We start from the raw sequence: 22,052 nt of genomic DNA, 5'->3' as shown, positions 1-22,052 counted from the left end.
GCCTGCCAACACCTTTTGTTCTTGCTGTTTATAGCTTCCTTGTATGAGGAGGGTTTATCAAACTCAATCTTTTCTGCTGTACTTAGTGCATAAGAAACCATATCAGCTTCAGCAAATCTTATAGGAGGTTTTATTTCCCTTCTTTGCCTGTCCCTTGCTAATCTGTAAGATTGAGGTTGATCACTGCTTTGAGATTGATCACTGTCTTTAATTGATTCCTGGGTTTCTTCTGTTAATTTTGTATTATCCTCTGGACTGTCTTTTCCAGAAAACTCCACCTCAATTTGTGATTCCTCATTTTTCTCATCTGCAACCTTAAGTTCTTCTTTCTTAAGATTGTACCCCATCCTTGACTCATCAAAAGTCACATCTCTTGTATTGAAACATCTTGGACCAGTAGCCTCTTAATTCCAAACTTTAAAACCTTTCACACCCTCTGGATATCCTATGAAAATACACTTTAGAGCTCTAGGTTCCAACTTACCTTGCTTTATATGTGCATAGGCTAAGCAACCAAATACTCTAAAGTGTGAGTAATCAGCTGGAACTCCATTCCAGGCTTCCATAGGAGTCTTTTGATTTAAACCACTTGCAGGGCATCTGTTAATAAGATAAGTGGCTGTTGCAAGAGCTTCACCCCAGAAGGTTTTAGGTAGTCTAGCATTTAGTACTAAACACCTTATCCTTTCTAAAAGTGTGCGGTTCATTCTCTCAGCCATTCCATTTTGCTGGGGGGGTGTGTGGCACTGAAAAGTGTCTAGTAATACCCCTTTTGCTGCAAAGATCTTTGAATTCCTTTGAGAGGAATTCCAGGCCATTATCTGTTCTTAGGTACTTCACTTTGTAATCTGTTTTATTTTCTACATTCACTAGCCATTCCTTTAATTTTAGTGCAGCTTCATCCTTAGATTTCAACAAGTAAGTCCAAACTCTTCTTGTATGATCATCAATGATGGACATGAAGTACCTACTGCCTCCATGTGTGAGAGTCTTCGAAGGGCCCCATAAATCAGAGTGTATGTATTCCAATGGCTTGGTAGATGTATGCTTTCCTTTTTCAAAATTTACCCTCTTTGCCTTTCCTAGAATACAGTAGTCACAGAAATCAAGACCTTTAACCTCATCACCACAGAGTAGTCCTTGTTTTGATAGTTCCATCAGTGACTTTTCACTTAGATGACCAAGTCTCATATGCCATAGACTAGATCTTGCTTGCACTTCATGTATGAGAGCTGAGCCTCCAATGACTATCTTTGCTTGTAGTATGTATAGGGAATTCATTCTCAGTCCTTTCATCACTACAAGTGAACCCCTGGAAATCTTGATTACTTCATTATCAGATTTGAAACTATATCCTCCAGATTCAAGTGTTCCTAAAGAGATTAGATTTCTCTTTAGTTCAGGAACAAATCTAACATCCTTTAATATTCTCTCCTCACCACTATCCATCTGTAATCTGATAGTACCAACTCCTTTGACCCTGCATGACTTGTCATTACCCAGTAGCACCATTCCCTGGTCTGTTTCATTTAGCTCTTCAAACCAACCCTTAGTTGGACACATATGATAGGTGCAACCTGAGTCCAGAATCCAGACATTCTTCATATCATTATCAGTCATTACAAGAGCCTCAGCACTGTCATAACCCTCTGTTACAACAGCCGCACCTGCATTGTCTTTAGGTTTCTCAAAGAATCTCTTCTTCTTTTCAAGGCAGTCCCTTTTGAAATGTCCCTCTTTGTGACATATAAAACACCTATACTTTGGTTTACTCTTGGAACGAGCTCTGGTTTTATGAGAGCTTTGAGTCCTTCTCTCCGGCCTTCCCCTTATATTTAAACTTTCACTCAGAGATTCACCATTAGCTTGGATCTTCCTTTGCAATTCCTTTGATTGAATTGCTGACTGGACTTCATCCAAAGATATGGACTCGTCTCTGCCATACAACATGGCATCCTTGAAGTTTTCATAAGATTTAGGTAATGCATTGAGTAGTATAAGTGCTTTGTCCTCATCTTCGAGTTTCACTTCAAAATTTTCCAGATCATCAAGAATCTTGATGAATTCCTCTATCTGATCCTCAATACTTTTCCCTTCTTGAAACCTAAAAGAGTATAGCCGCTGCTTCATATAGAGCCTGTTTGCAAGTGACTTTGTCATATAAATGCTTTCGAGCTTAAGCCACATTGCACATGCTGACTGTTCCCTAGAGACTTCCCTCAATGGCTTGTCCCCAAGACACAAGATAATAGCATATTGAGCCTTCTCCAGTATCTCAGCCCGTTCCTTTTCATTTGAGGAAGATGAAATTTCTTCCTTGGATTTTAGTGCTTCTCCAAGCCCTTGCTGAACCAGAATTGCTTTCATCTTGATTCGCCATAGGGCAAAGTCGTTCTTGCCCGTGAACTTCTCTATGTCGAACTTCATCAATCCCATTGAATCTATGATTCCCACGGACGGCGCCACTGTTAACAATTCAATGTAGTTCACTACTCCAAGAACACGGCTCCGATCAAGAACAAATCACACCAATATTAATCACAAGATAATAGCCAATAGATCACTCTATCTTTTCAGCGAATGAATCGAAATTAACCAGCAACACTATAACTCGAATGCAAGAATTAAACGACACCGGAATTACGTGGTTCGGCTATCAACCAGCCTACATCCACGGGAGACCTTCCTTTGTTATAACCCCAACAATCCAGATACAAGTAAATCCTCTACACCACCAGAATACAAATAAGAAAGCTTGAATACTCGAATGAAAAACAAGAACTAAAACAAGTTACAGAGTCTTTGAAATCCCTCTGTTAGACACCTTGTTCTTCCTTGTCTTGTGTCGATCCTTTCTTCTCTCTGTTTCTGATGATCTTCCTTCGACCTTCTGTGAAGAGATTGTGATTGTATATCTCTGAAGATTGAATTGCATCTAACTGTAACAACAACTCCCTTTTAAGTTTGTTGCACAACCAGTTAACCTCAATGGCTAGAAGTCACCGACTCTTATTTCCTGTTATTTGGAACTTGGGCTTGACAGAATTATTGGCCATGTAACTTGTTTAAGTCCAAGGCCCAAACTAACATGAAATAGACTTAGTCCAAAAACAAGCCATTGAGTTCTTAAGCCCAATATATCAGACATTACTCCACAAGCCAAGCAGATGAAGATTTTTGTGTACACATTAAAAGTAGTGGCTGTCAAAAGCTTAGTAAGTACATCTGCAACTCGATCAAACGAAGGTACATATCGGACTGACAGATTTTGAGAGAGAATTTTATATCTTGAACTGGTAAAAATAAATATTGTAAGTGCGTGTTCACCCCCTCACAACCCCCCCACCCCCTCCCCCGTACTTCGATCCTAACAATTCTCCTCTCAGATAACTTGGGTGTTTCAAAAATTTCAGCCCATTTTTTGCACCGAGATTTCGATATCCACCAGCTGACTTTTTTTCGTAAAACTCTTTTAAGTTTTTTTTTCTAAAGATACTCAACATTTTGATTTTCAGGGTTGCAAGAAGAAGTCATCAGGTAATCGATCGAGAGACTTGTTTATTGTTTTTTAAATAATGATTTTGAATTTGAAATCGTTATGTTTTTAACATTATTATATTGATTTTTAATTTTGTTTTTGTAGTTTGACGCCAGATCATATAGGATTGAATTTGGAGAGGAGGCTAGGTCTTCAATTCTTAAAGGAGTGAATGATTTGGTCAATGTTGTTAAACTGACCTCGAGCCCCAAGATAAGCCAACCCTAAACCTAATTGATGCAATTGGAAGAACCATTTGGTCTATTGTGCCATCATTTTACCAGTTGAATATTCAAAACATTGGTTGCCAAAATAAATTAATTTAGTAGGCTTCATTAGATAGCGCAACCATCACGATCAAGAGTCACCAGCAGTTGGCCAGAAAATATTGATGGATTCCTTGGTACCATCTATTCGTAGCCTAGTAGAAATATCGTCCCTCAGCAGTCAAATGGGGTCCTTTGTTAGCCATCGAACTAGCTAGTGGAACATCGCCCCTTTACAAGCATACACCAGTCACAATTAACCTACGCTAGTTTTTATTTTACATTCTGAAAATTTTCATCTCTTCCATAATCTTTTACCGACTGTAACTTCTCATGCCATTCATATCTATAATTCCAAACTCCACTCTATTTAATCTTTAGTATAAAAATTATCATTACTTCGTGCTTTAAATTCTTTCAAAACACACATACATAGGGTTTAAGGGTAGGAGGCGAAGCCTATGGTTCAGTCAGATTAAAAGCATCTTGAACTTGATCTTCACTTTGTGAGTGAAAAGATTATGTCTCAACATCTTTCAGTCCAATATGTACCTTCGTTTGATCGAATTGCAGATGTACTCAAAAAGTTTTCGACATCAACTACTTCCAATGTGTACACAAAAATCTTCTCATCCACTTGGCTGATGTCAATTTTTTTTATTTTTGTAGCGACGTGATGTGTTAATTGAACATAGTACGGGTGTATCTAAAGTCACTAGAGATAGTTTGAAAGTTATAAACAACACATTTTTCAAAGGATACACGTTGAAATATTTGGGAAAACCTTATAAAAGAGGTTGTTAATGCAACATACGAAGCAGCTGGAGGTGGTAAGTTGTAGTTTTTGAATCAATTAGATAATATATTTTGTAAATTTACATTGATAAATGTGTAGAATTGTAGATAGGTGAGTTATATAATAAACATTGTTTGTGACTTTGTTCATGTTAAAAATTTTCTCATTTTGAAATTGTAGGTGCTGCTTTTGCAGCTGTTATGGCTCGTGAAATATTCGTAGAAGGGACTAGATTAGCTGCAGAAGGTTATAATTATGTGGATCTTAGGCGTGGGATAGAAATGGCGATTGAAAATGTGGTTGTGAACTTGAAAAGTAACGCGAAAAAGATGAGGAATAAAGAGGATATTGCGAAGGTTTTTTTATTGTTATATTTGTTAATACAATGTCACGATCATTGAATTATTTGTGGGTTCATGAAATTCTGGTTTTCTTTTTCTTTTCTTTTTTTATAATCAATTGCAATATAATTTTTGTAGGTTGCTACAATCTTTGTTAATGGACACAAGGATGTAGGTGAGCTTATAGCCAATACTATGGAAAAAGTTGGTTGCGGAGGAGCAATTACAGTACAAGTGAAAAACTTATTTGTTGTTTTTAGTTTATGAGAGTGGTGTCTGGGGATTTTTTTTTAATTCTTTTGTTTTAATGTTCCCTTAATCTAGTTATCCTTTGTAGGGTGGAAATAGATTAATAAATGAACTTGAGTTTGTTCAGGTTCTTCAGCTAATGACAAGTTATATCTTGCATATGGATGACAGTGGGTGGGGACGGAGGCAATTAAATAAATATACACGATTAATCTTAATAGTTTATTTATGTGACGTAATCAAATAATATTTTTATATTAAAAAAATTATGTTATCACAAGCGTATGCATTATATATAATGCATAAAAATAATACAAACTAATAAATTATATTATTTTTAATTTTAATATTTAGTATAATTTATATATTATTCAAAGATTTAATAAAATTTGATAAATAAAAAATATTTATACTCCACTATTATTATTATTATTATTATTATTATTATTATTATTATTATTATTATTATAATCGGGACAGGTTCGAGGATGAAGATATAATCTCCTCACCCGTCCCAATGTGCTTCGGAGATTTTTCAAAATCCCCAAACCCGAACCCGAACCCATATCCAAAAAAGCTGTCTCATACCCGCCCTATTTTGGGTTTTTCCCGCGGGTCCCCGAATTCGTGGAAAAAAATTTCATCTCTAATTTCGCAGTACTTCTTTGATGAAAAAAACAAGAACTGTGTACGTATTAGTTGCATAACCAATACAATTAACGATATATTTCTACGTGTTTATTTATCATTTCTTCCAACATAAATTTTTCGTATAAGTGATGGTTGAACCTCTTATTCTAATCCATGAAAAGAAGATATCAGTACATATGTGATTATGAAAATCCTAGAGGTGGCTTCGCAGAAAAGTAGACCACTGTTTATCGTCGCTAAAGATTTGGCAGCTGATGTACTTGAAACACTCGTAGTGAACCAAGATCGATTCGACGTTAAGGTAATCTGATGTATTGTGAATTTTGAAATATCCTAACTAATGTATTTTTTTGTGGCTTAATGTCGCGAATTTGTGTAATTGGAGTTCACAATTTGGGAGCGGATAGAATATCCATTTCGGAAGATCTTGTTGTTGTAACAAGAAGAAAGGTAAATATTTTGTTCTATAATTCCAAAAAATATTTCATTACACCTGCAACTTTGTATATTTTTATTGATCTATTTGGTAGGTGTTAACTGAGGAGCTGGATTCCCACCTTAGCAAATTAAATAAGACATCATTGACAAAAACAGTTTTGAAAAAATATTTTGTGGTGGGCAACCTTTTAAAGTTAAACATTATGTACGAATTTAACTTCCATGAACTTTATTGTAACGCCCGGAATTATTTAATTTTAATCCGAGAATATTTAATTTGGGAATATTTGGAGTTTTGATTTAAATTCTAATATTCTTAAATTATTTAGGATTGAAATTGAATGAAATGAGAAGCTGAGGACCAAATTGCAATTTTTAAATGGTTGAGGGACTAAAGTGCAATTATTCTTGAAGGTATCAGATTTTGTAAGTTATTACTCAGTATGCACGTGTCTTATGAACATGATTCCATCAGATTTTCAGAGCAAGAACCGAGAGGAAAGAACAAAGAAATCCAAAGCCTTCTTATTCATCTTCAAATTGACATATCTTGAGCTCCGGGTATCCGTTTTCGATTCCGAAAGATGTTTTGGAATCCTTGCAAGACGACCTTCGATTTGATGTAAGTTTCCTCTTTGTTCATCAAGGTTTGGTAATTCGAAAATGACAGATATCAGACTTGTATATGATTTGATGTTGATGAGCTTCTATCTTTGGTAATCTTGAAGTTGGGTTGAGGATTGATTGTTATATCATGTTCTTATGATTTTCCAGATATGATTTGATCTTTATACCTGCTGATATGTTGGGTTTGAGTTGTTAAACATCTGATATGAATGTTAGAAATGGTATAGATATATTCGGAATCGCCGAGTTTTACCGATGTGCCGTCGAACTTTTGATTTGAAGCGATTTGCTATTGTTCTTGGACTTAGAAGTTGCTGAAGTTTTAGCTGATGATTTCTTGCTTGTTATGCTATGATTTCAGTACTTAAACAGGGCATATAAACTCGAGAAGTCGACTCCAAAATGATAGAAGATAGAACAAGGTTGGTAGAGTTTGCCTTGAAGTCTTGTTGAAGTTTGGATTGACTTTGAGCACATTTTGAGATGAGTTTGGTGATTGATGTTGTACAGATTTTGACAAGTGAAAAGACATCCTAAACATCATATTGGAAAGGTAAAAGTGGACTACTATTTGATTGGGATTACAACTCGAGATGGTTTGTATCGAGTTCCCCTAAATCACATACTTGTTTGCTTAATTGCTTTTATGTGCTTTACTTTGAGTTGTTGAATAAGTTCTTGATATAATGAATGCTTTGATGATGATATATGTTGCATTCATCTTGAAGAATTATTCCTTGATTTTGAAATGAACGATAACGTTCGAATAGACGATTTGAGGAATTGTATATGTATGGCCTGGGTGGTTGTTTTAGCCTAGCGTCTGATTTGCATATACAATTGCTTCAAAGTTTAGAGAAGAAAGATAAGTAACCCCACCTCGATCGGAAGAGTCGGTGGATTAGTTATGATATCTACTTCTCGGGATCCCAACCGACGAATGATGAAATGAACCTTGTTTTGAAAACATGCATTGTATTTACTTTATATCATGATTTTGATATATGTTTGTTATGCATGTTTAGTCGCTTTTACTGGGAAATCTATTTCTCATCGGAGTTATCCAGCTATTGTTTTGTTATATGTGTCATTGCAATAGAAGGGAGTGGAACCGGGCAAAGGCGTACTTGAAGAACAAGGAATGGAAAGAAATAGCGTGATGATCCGAGTTAGAAGTTTGAGTGAGCTGTCATGATGTAGAGTTGAGCCTTAAACATGATTATGTTCTAGCTACTTGTTTCAAAACTGGTAGATGATCTAGTTGTTGTCTTATAGATGTTTATAGGATTTGAAAGGTTATGTAAATCCTTGAGACAACATGATGTATCTTGTTCTTGTTGATATGGCAATGCTTCTTACATGTTTGAGAGCCTTGTTTATGTTTTAAGGCCTTGTTATGATCCAAATAATCCATTATACAGCATGTTAGTATGTATGTTAGCTGTTTATATGGATTAGATCAGGTATGAATTATATCTAGAAGAAGTATGCATGAAGAACTCGAGTTTGACAGCAAAGTGTAGCTTCTGTTCCTGTGCTCGCTCGATCGGTAGAACATGACCGATCGAGCGAGGCATTCCTTTTGCTGGACAGAAGGGTGATCACAGAGGGCTCGCTCGATCTGCAAAGTTTGGCAGATCGAGCGAGACCATATACTTAGCACCCGAGAGTTGAGCTGAGGAGCTCGCTCGATCGGTGGTTTTTCACCGATCGAGCGAGGTGCTCACCCTTTTAAAAAAAAAATAAAATTTTGTTATTCTTTTGTTTAGACATTGATTATTGTCTATTATTGTTGATTAATTGATTATGAGAGATTAGAACTCGGGTCGTCACAACAGGTGGTATGAAGGGTGATCACAGAGGGCTCGCTTGATCTGCAAAGTTTGGCAGATCGAGCGAGACCATATACTTAGCACCCGAGAGTTGAGCTGAGGAGCTTGCTCGATCGGTGGTTTTTCACCGATCGAGCGAGGTGCTCACCCTTTTAAAAAAAAAATAAAAAAATTTGTTATTCTTTTGTTTAGACATTGATTATTGTATATTATTGTTGATTAATTGATTATGAGAGATTAGAACTCGGGTCGTCACAACAGGTGGTATCAGAGCAAGAAAATTCTGGACTTAGATAGACAGTGAGTGGGGTAGATCGAGTCTTCTGCCTTACTTATTTATGTGATTATGCTACGATTAATTACATGATTGAATTACATGTTTTAAATGCTAGCATGATTTACTTTCAAGTATTTATTACAAGATGTTGTATTTATTTTATTTGAAAGTATAATTACGATGATTAAAGATGCATGCTTATTGGAATATCTGAACTGATAGAGGCATGTATTCTGATGAATTATGACATGCTACCTGATTATCTGAGTTGATTGGAAGCATGTTTTATTTGAAGATTGTGATTATTTATTTAAGATTGAATCAGAACCGAGTCTTGATCAGAGGTAAGATGATCAAAGGAGGACTGAGATTAATTTGATGATTTGGTATTCTAACCATTTTGATAATCAGATATGTCTCGAAGACCAGGACGACCTCCTCTGAGACCCCATGTTCCTATTTCTCTACCAAAACAGACAGTTCATACTCCACCGACAGTAGTAACACCAATTGTGCCTGCAGCTGCAGTCCCGAGTAATGAACAGGGAAGTACATCACGAGACATGACTGATATGACTGCTACTCCAATGGAAACATTGTTGAAACGTTTTCAATCCTACAAGCCGCCAACCCTGAAAGGTACTGAGAATGCAGTTGAATGTGAAGGATGGCTTGATGACATGGAGATGTTGTTCGATTCACTTGATTACGGTGATGAACGAAGAGTCAGACTTGTTGGGCATCAGTTGCATGAAGTTGCAAAAAGCTGGTGGTTCACAACAAAGAAATCTCTGGAGCGTCGAGGAATTATTCTGACCTGGAATGTCTTCAAGACCGAGTTCTATCAACGTTCCTTTCCGGTGTCTTATCGTAAAGACAAGGGTGCTGAATTCGCTAATCTGAAGCAGGGAAATTTAAATATTGAAGACTATGTTGCTAAATTCACTACATTGCTACGTTTTGCTCCACATGTTGCAGATAGTGACGAGGTTATGGCTGATCAGTTCATTAATGGACTGAATCCTGATGTTTTTACACTGGTAAACACAAGGCGACCGAATAATTTTGCTGATGCCTTGAACAGTGCCAAAGGAGCGGAAGCTGGCTTGATACAGCAGCGGGGAGCTTCGTATGTTGCTCAGCCTCCGAGACAGTCTCAACCTTCAGCTCCAACTCTGCAACAGTCTTCTCGATTTGACAGTGGTAGCAGCAGCAGTGGTAAGAAAGGATATTTGCAGGCTCGAGGAAAACAGTTTAAGAAATATGGAAGCAGTTCTTCGAGTTCCAGTGGTACGAAACCGAAGTCTGGTGTGTTCTGTAACAATTGTGGTGGAGGACATCCAACTGATCAGTGTCGAGGTGTATCTGGGAGGTGCCATATATGCCATCAGACTGGCCATTTTGCAAGGGTGTGTCCTCAAAGAGGTGCTGGACAGGCACGAGGTGCAGAGTCATCACGATCAGTGGCTCAACCCGCGAGACAAGCCTCCTCTGTCCATTCCTTTCAACCGTCACCTCCTCAGCAACAGTCGAGGCCAGGAGGAAGTCAGGCAGGCAGTCAGCCACAGAGAAAGCAGGCTCATGTCTATGCATTGACGGAGGAGCAGGCACAGGGAGCACCAGATGATGTGATTGCAGGTAACTGTTCTATTTATGGTTATCCTGCATATGTATTAATAGATACAGGTGCATCCCATACGTTTATATCTGCCAAATTTGCTTCATTGCATTCTTTTCCTGTTGAAACATTACCTGTTGTAGTATCTGTTTCTTCTCCTTTGGGGAGGGGTCTTATATCGATTCAGATAGTTAAGAACTGTGTGCTACAGTATGAGGGTAATGAGATTGAGATAAATTGTTTTGTACTTGGTATGTCTGATTTTGACTGCATTATTGGGATTGATATGCTGAAAAAGTACAGAGCTACCGTAGACTGTTTCCAAAAGGTAGTGAGATTCAGACCTGAGATGGCTGGAGAATGGAAATTCTATGGTAAGGGTTCACGTGCTAAGATTCCTCTTATTTCTGTATTAGAAATGACTCGAATTTTGCAGAAAGGAGCGGAGGGATTTCTTGTTTATGAAGTGGATGTTTTGAAAGCTAGCCCGAACCTGGCTGATTTGCCAGTGGTTAGTGAATTTGCGGACGTTTTCCCTGATGAGATTCCAGGATTACCTCCGTATCGTGAGATTGACTTCAACATCGAACTGATGCCAGGTACTGCACCGATTTCGAAAGCACCTTATCGAATGGCACCAGTGGAATTGAAAGAGTTGAAAGATCAGTTAGAAGATTTACTGGCCAAGGGATACATTCGACCCAGTGTTTCTCCTTGGGGAGCTCCAGTACTGTTTGTTAGAAAAAAAGACGGTTCAATGAGATTGTGTATCGACTACCGGCAACTGGACAAGGCAACGGTAAAGAACAAATACCCTTTGCCTCGTATTGATGATTTATTTGACCAGTTGCAGGGTTCTTCAGTGTATTCCAAGATCGATCTGAGATCTGGTTACCATCAGTTGAGAGTTAGGGATTCTGATATTTCTAAGACTGCGTTCAGAACCAGGTATGGCCATTATGAGTTTATAGTTATGCCGTTTGGTTTGACAAATGCTCCAGCTGTGTTTATGGCTTTAATGAACCGTGTATTTCAGAAGTATCTCGATGATTTCGTGATTATCTTTATTGATGATATTCTGATATATTCAAAGAATTTGATTGATCATTCTGAACATTTGAGAATAGTATTGAAGACTTTAAGAGCCGAGAAACTGTATGCTAAACTGTCGAAATGTGAGTTTTGGCTGAAACAGGTTGTCTTTCTTGGACATATTATATCTGAAAATGGTATTTCTGTTGATCCAAGTAAAGTCGAGGCAGTGATCAGTTGGTCGAGACCGACATCTGTTCCTGAGATTCGTAGTTTCATGGGTTTGGCTGGGTATTATCGTCGGTTTATTAAAGATTTTTCCAGTATTGCGAAGCCGATTACTCAGTTACTCAGAAGAATGCTCCTTTTGTCTGGTCTGAAGCTTGTGAACCTAGTTTTATTGAGTTAAAGAAACGATTGACCAGTGCACCAGTCTTGACGATCCCTTCAGGTACTGGTGGTTTCACTGTTTATTGTGATGCATCTCATCGAGGTTTAGGTTGTGTTTTAATGCAGCGAGGACATGTGATTGCTTATGCCTCGAGACAGCTAAAGCCTCACGAGACCAGATATCCGATTCATGATCTTGAATTGGCCGCCATTGTATTTGCTTTGAAGATTTGGCGACATTATCTGTATGGGGAACAGTTTGAGATCTATTCTGATCACAAGAGTCTGAAATATCTGTTTTCACAGTCAAAACTGAATATGAGACAGCGACGATGGCTTGATTTGCTGAAAGACTTTGACTGTGAGATTAAATACTATCCGGGGAAATCGAATGCAGCAGTAGATGCATTGAGTCGAAAGGTATGTTCTTTATCCTTATCGACGATTGGTGTATCGAATTTGATTGAAAACTGTTGTTTATATGGATTAGTATTTAATACGAATTATCAGCCTCTTCGACTCTATCAAATTCAAGTTGAACCAGCTTTATTGGTAAGAATTCGAGATGCTCAGAAACTTGATCAGAATGTACAGAACTCGATTGAGAAAGTTCGATCAGGGCATGTATCTGAATACCGGGTTCGAGATGATCTTCTTTACGTTCACAATCGCCTAGTAGTGCGTGATATTTCTGATGTACGTCAACAACTACTGAAAGAGGCGCATTGTAGTCATTACAGTATTCATCCTGGTGGTAGGAAGATGTACAATGATCTGAAGACTCATTATTGGTGGAAACAGATGAAGACAGATATCACTGATTTTGTGTCTCGATGTCTTAATTGCCAACAGGTGAAGGCTGAAAGAAGGAGACCGCCTGGTTTGTTACAGATTTTATCCGTACCTGAATGGAAATGGGATCATATTTCCATGGACTTTGTGACTAGATTACCTCGATCTTCTAGAGGTTGCGATGCTATCTGGGTGATTATTGACAGATTGACGAAATCAGCGTGTTTTATTCCGTATCGCATGACGTATAGACACGACCAGATGGCAGAGATTTATGTCTGTGAAGTTGTCAGATTGCATGGAGTGCCGCAATCTATTGTATCAGATCGTGATCCTCGATTTACATCACATTTTTGGCACAACTTGCAGAATGCTTTGGGTACTCAGTTACATTTGAGCACAGCTTATCATCCGCAGACTGACGGACAGTCAGAGCGTACTATTCAGACATTGGAGGACATGTTGAGAGCTGTAGTGCTTGATTTTGGCACTAGTTGGCAAGAATCACTACCTCCTTGTGAATTCTCGTACAACAACAGATATCAATCGAGTATTGGAATGGCTCCTTTTGAAGCTTTATACGGAAGAAAATGTCGATCTCCTTTGTACTGGGATGATATTTTTGAAGTACCTGATACTGGACCTGACATGATTTGAGATATGACTGAACAAGTGAAGCTTATTCAGAAGAGAATGAGGACAGCTCAAGACAGACAAGCGAAATATGTCAACATTCGACGTCGACCTTTGTCTTTTGAACAGGGGGATCGTGTATTTTTGAAGATTTCTCCGTTCAGAGGCACCGTACGATTTGGCAAGCGAGGGAAATTGTCTCCACGATATATCGGTCCTTATGAAATTCTGGAGAAAATAGGCAATCTCGCCTATCGATTAGCTCTTCCTCCATCTCTATCTGGAATACATGATGTCTTTCATGTATCGATGCTTCTAAAATACCTTGCTGATGAATCTCATGTGCTTCAATCTGATGAGGCTGAACTTGACGAGACTTTGAGTTATTTTGAAAAGCCAATTCAGATTCTTGATCGAAAAGAGAAGCAACTACGAATGAAGACTATTCCACTTGTGAAAGTCCAGTGGAGTCGTCATGGTATTGAAGAAGAGACTAGGGAGACTGAATCAGATATGATGCAACGATTTCCAGAGATGTTTCATTGATGTGAGTCTCCTTTAGTTTTCTGTTATCTGATATTTGTTATATGATCTGTTGATATTACTTGAGATTTCGATGACGAAATCGTGTCTTAGTGGGGGAGAATTGTAACGCCCAGAATTATTTAATTTTAATCCGAGAATATTTAATTTGGAAATATTTGGAGTTTTGATTTAAATTCTAATATTCTTAAATTATTTAGGATTGAAATTGAATGAAATGAGAAGCTGAGGACCAAATTGCAATTTTTGAATGGTTGAGGGACTAAAGTGCAATTATTCTTGAAGGTATCAGATTTTGTAAGTTATTACTCAGTATGCACGTGTCTTATGAACATGATTCCATCAGATTTTCAGAGCATGAACCGAGAGGAAAGAACAAAGAAATCCCAAGCCTTCTTATTCATCTTCAAATTGACATATCTTGAGCTCCGGGTATCCGCTTTCGATTCCGAAAGATGTTTTGGAATCCTTGCAAGACAACTTCGATTTGATGTAAGTTTCCTATTTGTTCATCAAGGTTTGGTAATTCGAAAATGACAGATATCAGACTTGTATATGATTTGATGTTGATGAGCTTCTATCTTTGGTAATCTTGAAGTTGGGTTGAGGATTGATTGTTATATCATGTTCTTATGATTTTCCAGATATGATTTGATCTTTATACCTGCTGATATGTTGGGTTTGAGTTGTTAAACATCTGATATGAATGTTAGAAATGGTATAGATATGTTCGGAATCGCCGAGTTTTACCGATGTGCCGTCGAACTTTTGATTTGAAGCGATTTGCTATTGTTCTTGGACTTAGAAGTTGCTGAAGTTTTAGCTGATGATTCCTTGCTTGTTATGCTATGATTTCAGTACTTAAACAGGGCATATAAACTCGAGAAGTCGACTCCAAAACCGATAGAAGATAGAACAAGGTTGGTAGAGTTTGCCTTGAAGTCTTGTTGAAGTTTGGATTGACTTTGAGCAGATTTTGAGATGAGTTTGGTGATTGATGTTGTACAGATTTTGACAAGTGAAAAGACATCCTAAACATCATATTGGAAAGGTAAAAGTGGACTACTATTTGATTGGGATTACAACTCGAGATGGTTTGTATCGAGTTCCCCTAAATCACATACTTGTTTGCTTAATTGCTTTTATGTGCTTTACTTTGAGTTGTTGAATAAGTTCTTGATATAATGAATGCTTTGATGATGATATATGTTTCATTCATCTTGAAGACTTATTCCTTGATTTTGAATGAACGGAAACATTCGAATAGACGATTTGAGGAATTGTATATGTATGGCCTGGGTGGTTGTTTTAGCCTAGCGTCTGATTTGCATATATAATTGCTTCAAAGTCTAGAGAAGAAAGATAAGTAACCCCACCTCGATCGGGAGAGTCGGTGGATTAGTTATGATATCTACTTCTCGGGATCCCAACCGACGAATGACGAAATGAACCTTGTTTTGAAAACATGCATTGTATTTACTTTATATCATGATTTTGATATATGTTTGTTATGCATGTTTAGTCGCTTTTACTGGAAAATCTATTTCTCACCGGAGTTATCCGGCTATTGTTTTGTTGTATGTGTCATTGCAATAGAAGGGAGTGGAACCGGGCAAAGGCGTACTTGAAGAACAAGGAATGGAAAGAAATAGCGTGATGATCCGAGTTAGAAGTTTGAGTGAGCTGTCATGATGTAGAGTTGAGCCTTAAACATGATTATGTTCTAGCTACTTGTTTCAAAACTGGTAGATGATCTAGTTGTTGTCTTATAGATGTTTATAGGATTTGAAAGGTTATGTAAATCCTTGAGACAACATGATGTATCTTGTTCTTGTTGATATGACAATGCTTCTTACATGTTTGAGAGCCTTGTTTATGTTTTAAGGCATTGTTATGATCCAAATAATCCATTATACATCATGTTAGTATGTATGTTAGCTGTTTATATGGATTAGACCAGGTATGAATTATATCTAGAAGAAGTATGCATGAAGAACTCGAGTTTGACAGCAAAGTATAGCTTCTGTTCCTGTGCTCGCTCGATCGGTAGAACATGACCGATCGAGCGAGGCATTCCTTTTGCTGGACAGAAGGGTGATCACAGAGGGCTCGCTCGATCTGCAAAGTTTGGAAGATCGAGCGAGACCATATACTTAGCACCCGAGAGTTGAGCTGAGGAGCTCGCTCGATCGGTGGTTTTTCACCGATCGAGCGAGGTGCTCACCCTTTTAAAAAAAAAAAATTGTTATTCTTTTGTTTAGACATTGATTATTGTCTATTATTGTTGATTAATTGATTATAAGAGATTAAAACTCGGGTCGTCACATTTATTTTGTAGGGCCTTGAGGAAATGTTGTCAACGCACCTCAATGAAGCGGTACATATATCGATTTTTTGGGATCGTGTGAAAAAGTGACTAAACAGACATTCAATTTTGTTTTAGATCACTTCTTTCATGATACTAGTTGTTTCTTTGTACTTTATTTATTTTTTTATAGGTCAATATATCGAAACATGACTCCATTATACTTGATGGAGCTGGTGAAAAGAAAGTCACGGTAGAAAGATGCAAGCATGTTACTTTTGATTTGATGTGTTATTTTTAAATTTTGTTATATATTTTCACTTAATGTTTATTACATAAGATTTAATCAGAATTAATTTTCTGACTACTTCACAATCAGGATAAAATTTGAAAATAAAACGCAAACATAAAATTAACACTTGATATATGTGGAATTGTTCAAAAACCTATTGAATCTAGAACATATACCTTGTTAGTGATTCTCTGATATGACATGATATTTATATGTGCAGATTAGCTCTGCGATTGAATGGAATTCCTTAGACAATGACAAGAAAAAAATTACAAGAAGGCTTGCTAACCTTGTTGGTGGTGCAGCTGTTATTAGAGTATGTTTTCCTTTTCATACATGTTCCAGCATCCATAGATTAATTATCGGTGCAAGATATCTTATAATTGATATAATAACAAATGGTTGTGCCTTGCAGATTGGAGTTAATGAAATCGAGGTTAGTGAGAAAAAAAAAATGGTGGCTGATTCTATACGTGCCATGAATTCAGCTATCGAAGAAGAAACCGTGATTGGTAGGTTTTACTTTTAATCTATTGTCTGGCATGAAAGCCTATTAAAAATTCATCGCGGAAGTTGGTAAAACCTTGCACAAGGGAGTCTCTCTACTTTATGATGCAATTGGATTCAACAAGTTGTCAACTGTAAATTCTGGTGAGAGGCACGACATTCAAATCTTTTACTATTTATTAAGTGTAGACATATTAGAATAACTAACTTGATGTCATGGTCTATTTTTCAATATATCCCAAATACCCTTCATTTCAATTTTTTGTTTTCTCCATGTTTCTTACTCACTATCCCAAGATTTCCCACATCTTCAATAACACTATTTGCCAATTCCAGTTCTTTTTTTTTTTTTTTTTTCTAATTAACCTAACATGTTAAATATCAAAATTCATATACATTGTAGTTATTATTTTAGACACCCATAAAAAAATGGCGGGTTGGGTCGTGGTTTTACGGTCCTGTTTGGAGGCGGGCCTAAAACGGGCCAACCCAAACGGATAACGGGTTGAGGCGGGTCGAGACGAGCTGGCCCACCAGTTTTTTTAAAAAAATAAAAGTTTTAAGTTTTTTTTTAAAAAAAAAATTATGGCAAAAACACACTTATTTTAAATCATTTTTTTTTGAAATTTTATAACAATGTGTTTTTAATATTTTACATTAATTTTTATGGTTAAATAAATATTTGGATATGTGATTTTTTATACAAATATAATAGCTAAAATAAAATTTTGATATATTTGTTCGATTGTAATATTTATTATTTTTTCGGAAAATTGTGAATAAATCCTCGTTGGCAAACTTAACTTGTTTCTCAGTCCCCATTTCAGAAATTATGTGTTTCCACTACCTGACAAAAGCCTGACATGTGTTTGAACTCCCCAATTGATGCTAAATTATGAAATTGCCCTCAACTTTACATGAAACCAAATAATATCAATTGAAATTATTGAATGATTATGGAGACGTTCGTTTTATTTTTTTAGTCTTATTGTATTGATTGTGATTATTTTTTTTGTCTAAATTTTTTTATTTATTTTTTTTTATTAATTGTTTGAAATTCTTGAATGATTATGCAGACGTTTGTTTTACTTGAAATCCTTCAATAATATTTTAAAGTTCATAAATTATTTTTTTAGGTATTTATTTTCATGTATTTATCACTATTTTTATGTGTTTTTTCTTGAATTTATTATGTGATTTTTGTTTATATTATTGGTCGTTTCAGTTGAATCATTATTAATTGAGTAACACTCTTGTGAGAGGTCTCATTCGTGAGACGGGTCAATCCTACCCATGTTTATAATAATAAGTAATACTTTTGGCAAAAAATATAATACTTTTTAATGGATAACCCATATAAGAGACCCGTATCAAAAAAATGACCCTTGAGACTGTCTCATATGAGTTTTTGTCTTATTCATTTGAAATGATTGAGTGACGATCATTTATTTTGTTTTTTGAATTGTTTTTGAAGCTGCTTGTTAATTCATTTTGTAATTTCATTGGAGTATCCCGTTACAAATAAAAAGACAGTGAAGATGGACACTAATCGAGCTTGTGTTGCTGCGAGTATATATTCTGAAGAACTGAGTATATCATCTGATGAACAAGAATCGCTGGAAAAACAAGTTTGAATGATTTTTATTGTATGGTTATGCTTTTGAGTTTGTTGTAAGTACATAATTATTAATTATTAGGAAGACATTTTGTAAACTCAATGTAGTTCAATCTGTTATTTAAGCTTAAGTGAAACCAATTTTTATGCGTGCTCTGTATTTTTTACAAAAATTTAAGGTAATAGTACATAACTTGTATAATTTAGTATAATTCTTCGTCTTTCCAGATTGTTAAATTGTTTTACTAATATTGAATATATATGTCAACCAGCTAAAATAAATTAGGTACGAATTCTTCTGAATTCAGAATAAATCCAAAATAATTTGAAACAATCTCAGATGAATCGTGATCCAATTCATGAATTTTGGTCATCTTATGTCATGTGTATTATTTGGAAAATATATAAGTGAATACATCGTAATGAGATCAGGTGTAATTGTGGGTGACAAAGATCGGCCTTGACAAACGAAATTAAATTTGATTTGAATTGTCCCTGATTTTGAATAAATTTGATTTGAATTGTCCCTGATTTTGAATAATTCCAAATATATTTGGAATAATATTCGAAATTTATCGCACAAGTATATATGAAATAGGAATGATGGACTCATTCTTTGCACACCGACAAATATGTTATGATTTGGTACATTATACACATCGTGATCTTTATTAGCAAAAATTTTTAACAGAATGGTGCTCTCATTGGGTCATTATCAATGTCTTCATCCTACACCTTAGACAAGAGTGGGCCAAGACACATTACTAGACAAACACTTGGGTGATGTTTTTACCAATCTCTAGGAATTGAAAACTCATCTCCACTTGTGTTATGCAGTGAATTATAGGATATTGGTGCATGTTAACATGAACATGCCTTTTTGTTCCGCAAATCAAAAAGATTATTCTGCATAATTTTGAGATTGTTCCTAATACATGACATTTTGATCCAAAGTCACTTTCACTAGTAGATTGTGATCTTTGTGGCCCACAATATTTGTCCTATAATCGGAGCACATTGTTTTCGATTCAGTAATATTTATCTCGTCTCTACGTACTGGTTGTGCTTGATCTCGCACGCACATGTTCTGAAAGATGAGCGTTATTAGAATAAATTATAGTTATAAAAAATGAGAAAACATCATATTAAACAAGTTACGAGTTTGGATTTTGAAAAATATACCCCTATTTTCTACATTGAGTGGCAATCAACATCCACAAATGGTGCTCCCATTAGATCATGATCAATGTCTTCTTCCTACACATTAGACAAGAGTGGGGCAAGACACATTACTAGACAAACACTTGGGTGATGTTTTTACCAATCTCTAGTGATTGAAAACTCATCTCCACTTGTGTTATGCAGTGAATTATAGGATATTGGTGCATGTTAACATGGGCATGCCTTCTTGTTCCGCAAATCAAAAAGATTAATTATTCTGTATAATTTTAAGATTGTTCCTAATACATGTCATTTTGATCCAAAGTCACTTTCACTAGTAGAGTGTGATCTTTGTGACCCACAATGTTTATCCTACAATCGGAACACATTGTTCTCGATTCAGTAATATTTATCTCGTCTCTACATACTAGTTGTGCTCGATCTTGCACGCACATGTTTTGAAAGATGAACGTTATTAGAATAAATGATAGTTATAAAAAATAAGAAAACACTATATTAAACAAGTTACGAGTTTGGATTTTGAAAAATATACCCCTATTGTCTACATTGAGTGGCAATCAACATGCACAAATGGTGCTTCCATTGGGTCATGATCAATGTCTTCTTCCTAAACCTTAGACAAGAGTGGGGTAAGACACATTACTAGACAAACACTTGGGTGATGTTTTTACCAATCTCTAGGGATTAAAAACTCATCTCCAATTGTGTTATGCAGTGAATTATAGGATATTGGTGCATTTTAACATAGGCATGCCTTCTTGTTCCGCAAATCAAAAAGATTATTCTGCATAATTTTGAGATTGTTCCTAATACATGTCATTTTGATCCAAAGTCACTTTCACTAGTAGAGTGTGATCTTTGTGACCCAAAATGTTTGTCCTACAATCAGAACACATTGTTCTCGATTCAGTAATATTTATCTCGTCTCTATGTACTAGTTGTGCTCGATCTCGCACGCACATGTTCTGAAAGATGAGCGTTATTAGAGTAAATGATAGTTATAAAAAATGAGAAAACATCATATTAAACAAGTTACGAGTTTGGATTTTGAAAAATATACCCCTATTGTCTACATTGAGTGGCAATCAACATTCACAAATGATGCTCTCATTGGGTCATGATCAATGTCTTTCTCCTACACCTTAGACAAGAGTGGAGGGGTAAGACACACTACTAGACAAATACTTTGGTGATGTTTTTACCAATCTCTAGGGATTAAAAACTCCTCTCCACTTGTGTCATGCAGTGTATTATAGGATATTGGTGCATGTTAACATGGGCGTGCCTTTTTTGTTCCTTAATTCAAAAAGATTATTCTGCATAATTTTGAGATTGTTCCTAATACATGACATTTTGATCCAAAGTCACTTTCACTAGTAGAGTGTGATCTTTGTGGCCCACAATGTTTGTCCTACAATCGAAACACATTGTTCTCGATTCAATAATATTTATCTCGTCTCTACGTACCAGTTGTGCTCGATCTCGCACGCACATGTTCTGAAAGATGAGCGTTATTAGAATAAATGATAGTTATAAAAAATGTGAAAACATCATATTAAACAAGTTACGAGTTTGGATTTAGAAAAATATACCCCTATTGTCTACATTGAGTGGCAATCAACATCTACAAATGGTGCTCCCATTGGGTCATGATCAATTTCTTCTTCCTACACCTTAGGCAAAAGTGGGGCAAGACACACTACTAGACAAATACTTGGGGTGATGTTTCTACCAATATCTAGGGATTCAAAACTCCTCTCCACTTGTGTAATGCAGTGCATTATAGGATATTGGTGCATTTTAACATAGGCATGCCTTTTTGTTCCGCAAATCAAAAAGATTGTTCCAAAATCCAAACTCGTAACTTGTTTAATATGATGTTTTCTCATTTTTTAGAAATATCATTTACTCTAATAACGCTCATCTTTCAGAACATGTGCGTGCGAGATCGAGCACAACTAGTACGTAGAGATGAGATAAATATTATTGAATCGAAAACAATGTGTTCCGATTGTAGTACAAACATTCTGGGCCACAAAGATCACACTCTACTAGTAAAAGTGACTTTGGATCAAAATGGCATGTATTAGGAACAATCTCAAAATTATGCAGAATATTCTTTTTGATT

General features: G+C 36.2%; 1 protein-coding gene across 1 annotated transcript; it reads left to right on the top strand.

Moving 5' to 3' along the window:
* The first annotated feature begins 2,988 nt into the window (after nucleotides 1–2,988).
* On the top strand, nucleotides 2,989–17,149 carry LOC140888877 (chaperonin CPN60-2, mitochondrial-like). Its single transcript, XM_073296581.1, has 11 exons — nucleotides 2,989–3,056; nucleotides 3,516–3,537; nucleotides 3,644–3,718; nucleotides 4,474–4,600; nucleotides 4,781–4,956; nucleotides 5,080–5,175; nucleotides 5,279–5,376; nucleotides 6,013–6,142; nucleotides 16,522–16,581; nucleotides 16,841–16,936; nucleotides 17,036–17,149. The coding sequence occupies exons 1-11, from the start codon at nucleotides 2,989–2,991 to the stop codon at nucleotides 17,147–17,149; spliced, it is 1,062 nt and encodes a 353-aa protein (XP_073152682.1).
* The last annotated feature ends 4,903 nt before the right edge of the window (nucleotides 17,150–22,052 follow it).

Source organism: Henckelia pumila, chromosome 3 (assembly GCF_033568475.1).
Source record: "Henckelia pumila isolate YLH828 chromosome 3, ASM3356847v2, whole genome shotgun sequence".
Lineage (NCBI taxonomy): Eukaryota > Viridiplantae > Streptophyta > Magnoliopsida > Lamiales > Gesneriaceae > Henckelia > Henckelia pumila.
This window is presented reverse-complemented; position numbering and strand designations above follow the sequence as displayed.

Excerpts from the sequence above, each read along its gene's own strand:
- LOC140888877 (XM_073296581.1), top strand. The coding sequence starts at position 2,989 with ATGGCTAGAAGTCACCGACTCTTATTTCCTGTTATTTGGAACTTGGGC. Across the intron at positions 3,719-4,473 it reads TTAAAGGAGTGAATGATTTG|CGACGTGATGTGTTAATTGA; the intron begins GTCAATGTTGTT and ends TTATTTTTGTAG. Across the intron at positions 6,143-16,521 it reads AAGATCGATTCGACGTTAAG|GTCAATATATCGAAACATGA; the intron begins GTAATCTGATGT and ends ATTTTTTTATAG.